General features: G+C 41.4%; 1 protein-coding gene across 2 annotated transcripts; it reads left to right on the forward strand.

Annotated features, from left to right (window-relative positions):
• Positions 1-451: 451 nt before the first annotated feature.
• Positions 452-12370, forward strand: hmgxb4a (HMG box domain containing 4a; the record flags this gene model as incomplete). Of its 2 annotated transcripts, none has more annotated exon segments than XM_034222726.1 (6): positions 452-524; positions 1848-1952; positions 2129-2265; positions 2411-2486; positions 3932-4516; positions 12167-12370. In XM_034222726.1, coding segments are annotated over 5 exon segments (1039 nt in total), but the record flags the coding sequence as incomplete, so codon positions are not given.
• Between the last annotated feature and the right edge of the window lie 1154 nt (positions 12371-13524).

The raw sequence follows: 13524 nt of genomic DNA on the forward strand, positions 1-13524 counted from the left end.
AATATTCAAAATAACAAAACTGCTGAGGAATGGGATCAGGTGTGTTGAAATAGTTGAAATGCAGGAATAGGCGAAGTATAAATAAGAATATTTGTTGAAATGTGTTTTACTTATCATTTGTATAGCACTTCTGACTTTTCATACACAGGATGCAGCTAACATTGCATTTAGCATGTAAGGTCAAATATACAAGACACTATAAATATAGACAGAAATAAATAAAAACATTTAAACATTTTGTATAATAAACCATTAAAATGTAAATTGATAAATACTACATATTTAAACATAAATAAGGCACTTAAATATATATAAATATATACGTATTTATTTGAATATCAACATGTCAAATTAGCGCTTTTTGTAGTTTGTAGTTCTTCAGCGAATGCATTACGGAAACGGCTATTTTCCCCCTCCTCTGATTGGCTGCATCACCAAACCCCGCCCCCTACGTCCACACGTATTGTTGCAATCTCAAAAATAAAAGATGGCGACTCGACCCGCGTAAATTGGAGCTCTAGAAGGTAGTACATTTCAAATACACACGTTATTCCCTCTCTTTCTCGGGTTTACAAACAACACAGGCTATAACCCCAGAGCACGTGAAGACCTGAGTAGAGTTGAATGCATGCTTGCCTCATTATTGTATGCACTTTTAACACCCGCGGCCTAGCTGTGGTTATAAGCCTCGGGTTTGCCTGCGTTGTTTATCCCGAACAACTGGGGGGTTGCTCAGCGACACGGATCTGAGTGGTGGAGATGTTGGGAGTCCAAGTGAATGGAGAAGGGGTGTGTTTGTGTATCTTTACGAAAGGAGGCGGGAGTTTGTTATTAGCTATAATTTATCTAACTCCTTTGTAGTTAACAGACCACATTCTTTTTGTATTTTTACTAGTGTTTATCCTCAAGAAGCATCAATCAATGAGCACTTTAGAACAGCGTTTTGTCCAGGACACCTGCAGCTCCAGATCAGCAGGAATAGCAACCCCTATGGACTTTGTTTATATCCTGCAGAGGTGGGAGAAGTACTCAGATCTTGTACTTGAGTAAAAGCACAAGTACACAGATCTTGTAATTGAATAAAAGTGGAAGTACTCAGATCTTGTACTTGAGTAAAAGCACAAGTACACAGATCTTGTAATTGAATAAAAGTAGAAGTACTCAGATCTTGTACTTGAGTAAAAGTAGAAGTACTCAGATCTTGTGCTTGAGTAAAATTAGAAGTACCAGAGTGTAGGAATACTCTGTTACAGTAAAAGTCCTGCATTCAAAATGTTCCTCAAGTAAAAGTAGAAAAGTATTGTCATCAAAATATAGTGAAAGTAGTGACAGTGAAAGTAGTCGTTGTGCAGATTGGTCCATTTCAGAATAATATATATGATGTGTTTTATAATGATTGATCATGAAAGTGTTCTCAAAGCTGGTGAAGGTGCAGCTAGTCTGAATGACTTTGTATACTGCAGGGTAGCTGGTGGATTTACTCCAGGTGGAACTAAAGTCTGATTCAACACTTGATTAGATTTCACATCATTCATCCAGATCTGTGAAGTAACTAAAGGTATTAAATACATGTAGTGGAGGAAAAGTACACCATTTACCTCTGAACTGTAGTGGGGTTAGATACTCGAGTAAAGTACAAGTGTCCCCAAAGTGTACTTGAGTAAATGTACTTAGTTACTTTACACCACTGGGAGTAGCTGCCCTATTTAGTCGTAGCGTCTAGGTAACGTTACATTATGAAGAATGTGTAGCCTTGTTTTTGTGTAATGTTGAACTGATTGTTTTTGTCCAGAATAGATATTTTATATATTCAATACTTTAACTTTAATTCTCTTTTCACTTTACAGGTCTGGATCCTGCCTTATGTTGTCATTGACGTTCTGTGACGGATCGACGTGTTGACGGAAGAGGGGCTATGGCTTTTGAGGAGATCAAGAGTAAAGGAGGAATGGGTAATAATATCTGCCTGTAAATTACATCTAGTAAAGGCTTATCAAACAGGCCATTTTTCACAGTTATATTTATATAATTTGCACAGGATATGACACGTATAATAGCCTTTATAGAATCTGTGTTTCATACAATCTTTATTTTTTTAAGTAAATAATACTCAGTGAATCTATTGTAGATATGGTGATGGACGGAGAAAGAGGCCTTGTAGCCGGTCGGAGCCAGAGAGAGAAGAGGAGGTCCTACAAGGATCTGTTGAGGGAGGAAGAGGAGATCGCTGCTCAGGTCCGGAAGTCTTCCAAGAAGCGCCCAAAAGTAAGTCGACTTTCCACGTTACATTGACCTCAAATCACAGAAAGCCTCAAAGACATTATGCCACTAATTATGCCGTTATAACACTTTGTAATCGTTTAAACTCACTGGTGGTGAAATAAAAAGCAATTGTGTCATTTCAATTCAGGATTCAGAGCTGTTCATGCTCGGAGGAGACTCGCACAAGAAGAAGAAGAAACACAGCGATGACTACTACTACAGAGGTGAGAGGATGATACCTCAAGGTTCAAGGCTTTTATTGGTCATGTGTGCATAGTGTGGTTATGACGATGAACATCTTAGGTCACAGGCTCCTCCCACAGTGCAACACAATGAAACAGATCAAATAGAATATAATAGAAACAGTGCAGAATAGTCTATATACAGCAATTGGAATATGGATATATGAGTTGCAAACAGATGAATGTTATGGATGTTCTTTCAAAATGGCCTGTGGGATGAAACCAGCGTTTCCGCCAGGGGGGCGTCTCGCCGTCATTTGACGCTCTTATTCAGCTCGGAACGCCCTGAACTCGAGCCGAGGGCGTCCACAAAATGTTATAATTTGAGAGAAGATCGAGAGTTTTTATCGCTTGAAATGACGAAAAGGAAAAAGGACATCCCTCTGTTGGAGGGGCAAAGGAGGCCGGTGGGATTATTTTCACCGCCAGCAAAGCCTGTTCCTGCCGCATCTTCCAAGGACTGTGTGTGTGTGTGTGTGTGTGTGTGTGTGTGTGTGTGTGTGTGTGTGTGTGTGTGTGGTGTGTGTGTGTGTGTGTGTGTGTGTGTGTGTGTGTGTGTGTGTGTGTGTGTGTGTGTGTGGTGTGTGTGTGTGTGTGTGTGTGTGTGTGTGTGTGTGTGTGTGTGTGTGTGTGTGTGTGTGTGTGTGTGTGTGTGTGTGTGTGTGTGTGTGTGTGTGTGTGTTGTGTGTGTGTGTGTGTGTGTTGCACGATTTTGGGGAAAAATCTAATTGTGATTTTTCTGACAGATATTGCGATTCGATTTGCGATATTTGTTTTTAAGGACCCAACGGAAGTTTATTGTAAAATGCGGCCATAACTCCGGCTAGGAAGGTCGTATCAACGTGCTCCCGTCTCCAGCACCCCCGCAGCCTGAGCTACGAGTGACAGAACTAAACTTACATGAAGCTTCCGTTGCTTTAAAGTCAAGCTTCAGTTTAAGATTCACCCTGTAATAGAAACATGTGATGGAGCATCACTAACCTGACCCAGATGCTTTGTTTCACCAAAGCATCTAGAGCTCCATTGGAAGCCATTTGGAAAGGGCAGGCACTTTCAAAAATACTTGGCAGGTGATTGGATCAATCTGTCTATCAGCTTCTATCAGGGGCCGCTTCTGATTGGTTATCAATGGCTGGTACATGTGGAGCACAGCACTTCTGATTGGTGTGGATGACTGAGACACAAGAACAAAAGAAAAGTTTTTTTAAAACGCGCTCTCGGGGTGGACGCCCTCTCAGCCCTGGTCTGGAGGAAACACTGGATGAAACTGTCCCTGAGTTTGGTGTTTTTTTTGGTTACAAACACATTTATCTCCGTTACAGTTGCATCGTCTGCTGCTGAATTTCCCCACGGGGATTAATAAAGCTCCATCTTATCAAAACACTCGGCATCTGTATTAACTTTTCTTTTTGTCGTCCCTGTTTCAGACCACGATGGCCCTCCTTCCCACAAGAAGAAGCACAAATCTGCAGACCGCTCCCCCATGTCCTCCCCCTCCTCCTCCCTCCCAACAGACACAGCGATGGGCCTCCTGCAGGCCATCACCTCCCCTCTGGCCACCGGTTCAGACCCCAGCCCCCATTTACACAAGAAACCCTCGTACCCTCCTTTCTCCTCGCACTCCTCCAAGGACCGTAAGCGTGAGAGCAGCAGCGGCGGCGGCGGAGGAAGCAAAGGCAGCCATTCCTTCTCTCACAACCGTCCTCCATCCTCTTCCTCCTCCTCAAAGAAGCACTCCTCCTCCTCCTCAAAGTCGTCCCTGTTTCACGGCGGCGCCCCCAAAGAGGAGCCGCTGACGCTGCGGGAGGCCGACGGGCTGAAGATGAAGCTCATCATGTCGCCGGAGAAAGAGGAAGGAGAGACGTTCCCGTTCCCGCCTCCTCACTCGTCTAAAGGAGGCGGGAAGAAGGAGAAGGACAGAGACCGGACGCAGCACTCGAAGACGCCCAAGAAGAAAGTCCAGCAGAGCAGAGATCCACTGCCTGTGGTGGGGAAAGAGGTGGAGGTGGAGGGTAAGATACATCTAAATAATGTTGTTTTTAGATAGGCTGGAGTCTCTACTTTAAAGAGTCCTCTCCTGCTGATGTTCAGGTGTATATCAGTATGTAGTGTCTCTACTTTAAAGAGTCCTCTCCTGCTGATGTTCAGGTGTATATCAGTATGTAGTGTCTCTACTTTAAAGAGTCCTCTCCTGCTGATGTTCAGTAGTATATCAGTATATAGTGTCTCTACTTTAAAGAGTCCTCTCCTGCTGATGTTCAGGTGTATATCAGTATGTAGTGTCTCTACTTTAAAGAGTCCTCTCCTGCTGATGTTCAGGTGTATATCAGTATGTAGTGTCTCTACTTTAAAGAGTCCTCTCCTGCTGATGTTCAGGTGTATATCAGTATGTAGTGTCTCTACTTTAAAGAGTCCTCTCCTGCTGATGTTCAGGTGTATATCAGTATGTAGTGTCTCTACTTTAAAGAGTCCTCTCCTGCTGATTGTTCAGGTGTATATCAGTATGTAGTGTCTCTACTTTAAAGAGTCCTCTCCTGCTGATGTTCAGGTGTATATCAGTATGTAGTGTCTCTACTTTAAAGAGTCCTGTCCCTGCTGATGTTCAGGTGTATCAGTATGTAGTGTCTCTACTTTAAAGAGTCCTCTCCTGCTGATGATCAGGTGTATATCAGTATGTAGTGTCTCTACTTTAAAGAGTCCTCTCCTGCTGATGTTCAGGTGTATATCAGTATGTAGTGTCTCTACTTTAAAGAGTCCTCTCCTGCTGATGTTCAGGTGTATATCAGTATGTAGTGTCTCTACTTTAAAGAGTTCTCTCCTGTTGATGTTCAGGTGTATATCAGTATGTAGTGTCTCTACTTTAAAGAGTCCTCTCCTGCTGATGTTCAGGTGTATATCAGTATGTAGTGTCTCTACTTTAAAGAGTCCTCTCCTGCTGATGTTCAGGTGTATATCAGTATGTAGTGTCTCTACTTTAAAGAGTCCTCTCCTGCTGATGTTCAGGTGTATATCAGTATGTAGTTGTCTCTTCTTTAAAGAGTCCTCTCCTGCTGATGTTCAGGTGTATATCAGTATGTAGTGTCTCTACTTTAAAGAGTTCCTCTCCTGCTGATGTTCAGGTGTATATCAGTATGTAGTGTCTCTACTTTAAAGAGTCCTCTGCCTGCTGATGTTCAGGTGTATATCAGTATGTAGTGTCTCTACTTTAAAGAGTCCTCTCCTGCTGATTGTTCAGGTGTATATCAGTATGTAGTGTCTCTACTTTAAAGAGTCCTCTCCTGCTGATGTTCAGGTGTATATCAGTATGTAGTGTCTCTACTTTAAAGAGTCCTCTCCTGCTGATGTTCAGGTGTATATCAGTATGTAGTGTCTCTACTTTAAAGAGTCCTCTCCTGCTGATGTTCAGGTGTATATCAGTATGTAGTGTCTCTACTTTAAAGAGTCCTCTCCTGCTGATGTTCAGGTGTATATCAGTATGTAGTGTCTCTACTTTAAAGAGTCCTCTCCTGCTGATGTTCAGGTGTATATCAGTATGTAGTGTCTCTACTTTAAAGAGTCCTCTCCTGCTGATGTTCAGGTGTATATCAGTATGTAGTGTCTCTACTTTAAAGAGTCCTCTCCTGCTGATGTTCAGGTGTATATCAGTATGTAGTGTCTCTACTTTAAAGAGTCCTCTCCTGCTGATGTTCAGGTGTATATCAGTATGTAGTGTCTCTACTTTAAAGAGTCCTCTCCTGCTGATGTTCAGGTGTATATCAGTATGTAGTGTCTCTACTTTAAAGAGTCCTCTCCTGCTGATGTTCAGGTGTATATCAGTATGTAGTGTCTCTACTTTAAAGAGTCCTCTCCTGCTGATGTTCAGGTGTATATCAGTATGTAGTGTCTCTACTTTAAAGAGTCCTCTCCTGCTGATGTTCAGGTGTATATCAGTATGTAGTGTCTCTTACTTTAAAGAGTCCTCTCCTGCTGATGTTCAGGTGTATATCAGTATGTAGTGTCTCTACTTTAAAGAGTCCTCTCCTGCTGATGTTCAGGTGTATATCAGTATGTAGTGTCTCTACTTTAAAGAGTCCTCTCCTGCTGATGTTCAGGTGTATATCAGTATGTAGTGTCTCTACTTTAAAGAGTCCTCTCCTGCTGATGTTCATGTGTATATCAGTATGTAGTGTCTCTTACTTTAAAGAGTCCTCTCCTGCTGATGTTCAGGTGTATATCAGTATGTAGTGTCTCTACTTTAAAGAGTCCTCTCCTGCTGATGTTCAGGTGTATATCAGTATGTAGTGTCTCTACTTAAAGAGTCCTCTCCTTGCTGATGTTCAGGTGTATATCAGTATGTAGTGTCTCTACTTTAAAGAGTCCTCTCCTGCTGATGTTCAGGTGTATATCAGTATGTAGTGTCTCTACTCTTTAAAGAGTCCTCTCATGCTGATGTTCAGGTGTATATCAGTATGTAGTGTCTCCACTTTAAAGAGTCCTCTCCTGCTGATGTTCAGGTGTATATCAGTATGTAGTGTCTCTACTTTAAAGAGTCCTCTCCTGCTGATGTTCAGGTGTATATCAGTATGTAGTGTCTCTACTTTAAAGAGTCCTCTCCTGCTGATGTTCAGGTGTATATCAGTATGTAGTGTCTCTACTTTAAAGAGTCCTCTCCTGCTGATGTTAGGGTGTATATCAGTATGTAGTGTCTCCACTTTAAAGAGTCCTCTCCTGCTGATGTTCAGGTGTATATCAGTATGTAGTGTCTCTACTTTAAAGAGTCCTCTCCTGCTGATGTTCAGGTGTATATCAGTATGTAGTGTCTCTACTTTAAAGAGTCCTCTCCTGCTGATGTTCAGGTGTATATCAGTATGTAGTGTCTCTACTTTAAAGAGTTCTCTCCTGCTGATGTTCAGGTGTATATCAGTATGTAGTGTCTCTACTTTAAAGAGTCCTCTCCTGCTGATGTTCAGGTGTATATCAGTATGTAGTATCTCTACTTTAAAGAGTCCTCTCCTGCTGATGTTCAGGTGTATATCAGTATGTAGTGTCTCTACTTTAAAGAGTCCTCTCCTGCTGATGTTCAGGTGTATATCTGTATGTAGTGTCTCTACTTTAAAGAGTCCTCTCCTGCTGATGTTCAGGTGTATATCAGTATGTAGTGTCTCTACTTTAAAGAGTCCTCTCCTGCTGATGTTCAGGTGTATATCAGTATGTAGTGTCTCTACTTTAAAGAGTCCTCTCCTGCTGATGTTCAGGTGTATATCAGTATGTAGTGTCTCCACTTTAAAGAGTCCTCTCCTGCTGATGTTCAGGTGTATATCAGTATGTAGTGTCTCTACTTTAAAGAGTCCTCTCCTGCTGATGTTCAGGTGTATATCAGTATGTAGTGTCTCTACTTTAAAGAGTCCTCTGCTGCTGATGTTCAGGTGTATATCAGTATGTAGTGTCTCTACTTTAAAGAGTCCTCTCCTGCTGATGTTCAGGTGTATATCAGTATGTAGTGTCTCTACTTTAAAGAGTCCTCTCCTGCTGATGTTCAGGTGTATATCAGTATGTAGTGTCTCTACTTTAAAGAGTCCTCTCCTGCTGATGTTCAGGTGTATATCAGTATGTAGGGTCTCTACTTTAAAGAGTCCTCTCCTGCTGATGTTCAGGTGTATATCAGTATGTAGTGTCTCTACTTTAAAGAGTCCTCTGCTGCTGATGTTCAGGTGTATATCAGTATGTAGTGTCTCTACTTTAAAAAGTCCTCTCCTGCTGATGTTCAGGTGTATATCAGTATGTAGTGTCTCTACTTTAAAGAGTCCCTCTCCTGCTGATGTTCAGGTGTATATCAGTATGTAGTGTCTCTACTTTAAAGAGTCCTCTCCTGCTGATGTTCAGGTGTATATCAGTATGTAGTGTCTCTACTTTAAAGAGTCCTCTCCTGCTGATGTTCAGGTGTATATCAGTATGTAGGGTCTCTACTTTAAAGAGTCCTCTCCTGCTGATGTTCAGGTGTATATCAGTATGTAGTGTCTCTACTTTAAAGAGTCCTCTGCTGCTGATGTTCAGGTGTATATCAGTATGTAGTGTCTCTACTTTAAAGAGTCCTCTCCTGCTGATGTTCAGGTGTATATCAGTATGTAGTGTCTCTACTTTAAAGAGTCCTCTCCTGCTGATGTTCAGGTGTATATCAGTATGTAGTGTCTCTACTTTAAAGAGTCCTCTCCTGCTGATGTTCAGGTGTATATCAGTATGTAGTGTCTCTACTTTAAAGAGTCCTCTCCTGCTGATGTTCAGGTGTAATATCAGTATGTAGTGTCTCTACTTTAAAGAGTCCTCTCCTGCTGATGTTCAGTGTATATCAGTATGTAGTGTCTCTACTTTAAAGAGTCCTCTCCTGCTGATGTTCAGGTGTATATCCAGTATGTAGTGTCTCTACTTTAAAGAGTCCTCTCCTGCTGATGTTCAGGTGTATATCAGTATGTAGTGTCTCTACTTTAAAGAGTCCTCTCCTGCTGATGTTCAGGTGTATATCAGTATGTAGTGTCTCTACTTTAAAGAGTCCTCTCCTGCTGATGTTCAGGTGTATATCAGTATGTAGTGTCTCTACTTTAAAGAGTCCTCTCCTGCTGATGTTCAGGTGTATATCAGTATGTAGTGTCTCTACTTTAAAGAGTCCTCTGCTGCTGATGTTCAGGTGTATATCAGTATGTAGTGTCTCTACTTTAAAGAGTCCTCTCCTGCTGATGTTCAGGTGTATATCAGTATGTAGTGTCTCTACTTTAAAGAGTCCTCTCCTGCTGATGTTCAGGTGTATATCAGTATGTAGTGTCTCTACTTTAAAGAGTCCTCTCCTGCTGATGTTCAGGTGTATATCAGTATGTAGTGTCTCTACTTTAAAGAGTCCTCTCCTGCTGATGTTCAGGTGTATATCAGTATGTAGTGTCTCTACTTTAAAGAGTCCTCTCCTGCTGATGTTCAGGTGTATATCAGTATGTAGTGTCTCTACTTTAAAGAGTCCTCTCCTGCTGATGTTCAGGTGTATATCAGTATAGTGTCTCTACTTTAAAGAGTCCTCTCCTGCTGATGTTCAGGTGTATATCAGTATGTAGTGTCTCTACTTTAAGAGTCCTCTCCTGCTGATGTTCAGGTGTATATCAGTATGTAGTGTCTCTACTTTAAAGAGTCCTCTCCTGCTGATGTTCAGGTGTATATCAGTATGTAGTGTCTCTACTTTAAAGAGTCCTCTCCTGCTGATGTTCAGGGTGTATATCAGATGTAGTGTCTCTACTTTAAAGAGTCCTCTCCTGCTGATGTTCAGGTGTATATCAGTATGTAGGTCTCTACTTTAAAGAGTCCTCTCCTGCTGATGTTCAGGTGTATATCAGTATGTAGTGTCTCTACTTTAAAGAGTCCTTCCTGCTGATGTCAGGTGTATATCCAGTATGTAGTGTCTCTACCTTTAAAGAGTCCTCTCCTGCTGATGTTCAGGGTGTATATCAGTATGTAGTGTCTCTACTTTATAGAGTCCTCTTCCTGATGATGTTCAGGTGTATATTCTCTGTTATGTAGTGTCTCTACTTTAAGGTCCCTCCTGCTGATGTTCAGGTGTATATCAGTATGTAGGGTCTCTACTTAAAGAGTCCTCTCCTGCTGATGTTCAGGTGTATATCAGTATGTAGTGTCTCTACTTTAAAGGTCCTCTGCTGCTGATTGTTCAGGTGTATATCAGTATGTAGTGTCTCTACTTTAAAAAGTCCTCTCCTGCTGATGTTCAGGTGTATATCAGTATGTAGTGTCTCTACTTTAAAGAGTCTTCACTGCTGATGTTCAGGTGTATATCAGTATGTAGTGTCTCTACTTTAAAGAGTCCTCTCCTGCTGATGTTCAGGTGTATATCAGTATGTAGTGTCTCTACTTTAAGAGTCCTCTCCTGCTGATGTTCAGGTGTATATCAGTATGTAGTGTCTCTACTTTAAAGAGTCCTCTCCTGCTGATGTTCAGGTGTATATCAGTATGTAGTGTCTCTACTTTAAAGAGTCCTCTCCTGCTGATGTTCAGGTGTATATCAGTATGTAGTGTCTCTACTTTAAAGAGTCCTCTCCTGCTGATGTTCAGGTGTATATCAGTATGTAGTGTCTCCACTTTAAAGAGTCCTCTCCTGCTGATGTTCAGGTGTATATCAGTATGTAGTGTCTCTACTTTAAAGAGTCCTCTCCTGCTGATGTTCAGGTGTATATCAGTATGTAGTGTCTCTACTTTAAAGAGTCCTCTCCTGCTGATGTTCAGGTGTATATCAGTATGTAGTGTCTCTACTTTAAAGAGTCCTCTCCTGCTGATGTTCAGGTGTATTTCAGTATGTAGTGTCTCTACTTTAAAGAGTCCTCTCCTGCTGATGTTCAGGTGTATATCAGTATGTAGTGTCTCTACTTTAAAGAGTCCTCTCTGCTGATGTTCAGGTGTATATCAGTATGTAGTGTCTCTACTTTAAAGAGTCCTCTCCTGCTGATGTTCAGGTGTATATCAGTATGTAGTGTCTCTACTTTAAAGAGTCCTCTCCTGCTGATGTTCAGGTGTTATATCAGTATGTAGTGTCTCTACTTTAAAGAGTCCTCTCCTGCTGATGTTCAGGTGTATATCAGTATGTAGTGTCTCTACTTTAAAGAGTCCTCTCCTGCTGATGTTCAGGTGTATATCAGTATGTAGTGTCTCTACTTTAAAGAGTCCTCTCCTGCTGATGTTCAGGTGTATATCAGTATGTAGTGTCTCTACTTTAAAGAGTCCTCTCCTGCTGATGTTCAGGTGTATATCAGTATGTAGTGTCTCTACTTTAAAGAGTCCTCTCCTGCTGATGTTCAGGTGTATATCAGTATGTAGTGTCTCTACTTTAAAGAGTCCTCTCCTGCTGATGTTCAGGTGTATATCAGTATGTAGTGTCTCTACTTTAAAGAGTCCTCTCCTGCTGATGTTCAGGTGTATATCAGTATGTAGTGTCTCTACTTTAAAGAGTCCTCTCCTGCTGATGTTCAGGTGTATATCAGTATGTAGTGTCTCTACATGCTGCCTGTGCTGCATTGTTCTCTGCTAGCCGCCCCGGCAGGTTGGAATCTTTGAACCTGTGTGACACTTTGCCACAAAAGCCTATCATTATGACTTTTGAATCATAAATAAATCAAAAGTATTGCATCCGTCTTTGGGCACCTGTCATTGCCAAGGTGACATTTTCTTTGCATTTGGTGTGAACACAGCAGATTGGTTATAGCTGAAAGTAAAGAGCTGTATTAGTACATATATTGCTACTGTACTACTGATAGCATTGGTGCACCCATAGTAAAAGTATGTATACCCCATGTTAGGGCTGCTCGATTATGGCAAAAATCATAATCTCGATTATTTGGGTCAATAATTGTGATTGCGTTTATTAAATGTGATTATTCATTGACTTTGAAAACATCCATGTATTGAAAAAAAAATGTTTAACAGTATGTTTTTAACAGTTGATTACCCTGAACTTTAAGTATAATTCAACTGAAAAACTAAAAACATATATAAATAAATAATTTTTATTTCGATTACGTTGTTTTCGGAATCGTTGAAAGCCATAATCGTCATCGCGATTAAAATACGATTAATTGAACAGCCCTACCCCACGTTTTGTTTTGTAATTAATAATCCTTACTGTGTTCTCTGCTACTCAGGTCATTACGGAGGAGGCATGGGAGACGACAGCTCTTCCTCTGGGGCAGAACTGGAGGCCGGTGAACTGGTTATAGACGATTCGTACACACACCTGTCCAAGAAGAAGAAGAAGAGCAAAAAGAGCAAGAAGAAGAAGGACAAGGAAAAAGACCGAGACAAGGAGAAAAGTGGGAAGGACAAGAAGCACAGCAAGGGGTTTGGAGGTGAGGACTGTTTGCTGAGTTGTAGTACAGCTGAGTGTTGTTGTTTTTTGTCTATTTACGGCATAAAATACGTCAGTAAAACCCCACTGGTAGATTTAGTTTATTTGTTTAAAGTGTCGTGGTCAGTCCCCATCGATCAACTGCCACAAAGAACTGTAAATGGAGCAGCTTTAGCCAACATTGCTCATTTCCAGCTGTTGTCCCCGGCCAGATGATAATAGACACCTTTTTAAAATCACATCAACAGCATTAGTTATAAAGACAAGTAGATAGAGGCGCAAGGATACAAGAGAACAATGAAATGCAAACACACGTTACTACGTACATGTCACATATAGCACATCACAATCACACAAAGGACACGAGGGGAAACATCTAGGATCTCAACATGTATCACACACGCCTATCCAACACAGACGAGTGTGCAGGTTCTCAGTGAACCATTTAAAGGTCGCCTATCCTACTGTTTTTCATCAATATATCACAGGTCTCAGATATATCCAGAGCCTGTCTCTGATTGGCTGAAACACCAAACAGATCATTGCAGCATTACCCATAATCCCCTCTGTTTCAGCCCTGTTTCAAAAGTGCACACAATGGTGCTCAAGGAGGAGATTCAGGTATAAGGGGGGGGGGTTACCTTGGTTGCTGATTGGCTAATGGTTACCCAAGACAAAACATCGTTATGACATCATAAAGTGGCCAAAATCTGATCAGCTCATTTCAGACAGGTTTTTATAGAAATGGATCAAAAAGAGAGAGAATCTTTGTTCCTGAAACTTTCAGAGTCTCTTTCCCACAGAGGGGGACACATGTTGATGAAGAAGAGACATGAAGAAGAGGGGACACATGTTGAGTGAGAAGAGACATGAAGAAGAGGGGACACATGTTGATTAAGAGAGAATGAGAAGAGGGACACATGTGTGGAGTGTAGAAGAGACATGAAGAGAGAGGGTGACACATGTTGATGTAGAAGAGACATGAAGAAGAGGGGGACACATGTTGATGTAGAAGAGACATGAAAAAAGAGGGGACCATGTTGATGTAGAAGAGACATGAAGAAGAGGGGACACATGTTGATGTAGAAGAGACATGAAGAAGAGGGGACACATGTTGATGTGTAGAAGAGACATGAAGAAGAGGGGACACATGTT

The sequence above is a fragment of the Gymnodraco acuticeps genome, unplaced genomic scaffold (assembly GCF_902827175.1).
Source record: "Gymnodraco acuticeps unplaced genomic scaffold, fGymAcu1.1, whole genome shotgun sequence".
Taxonomy (NCBI): Eukaryota; Metazoa; Chordata; class Actinopteri; order Perciformes; family Bathydraconidae; genus Gymnodraco; species Gymnodraco acuticeps.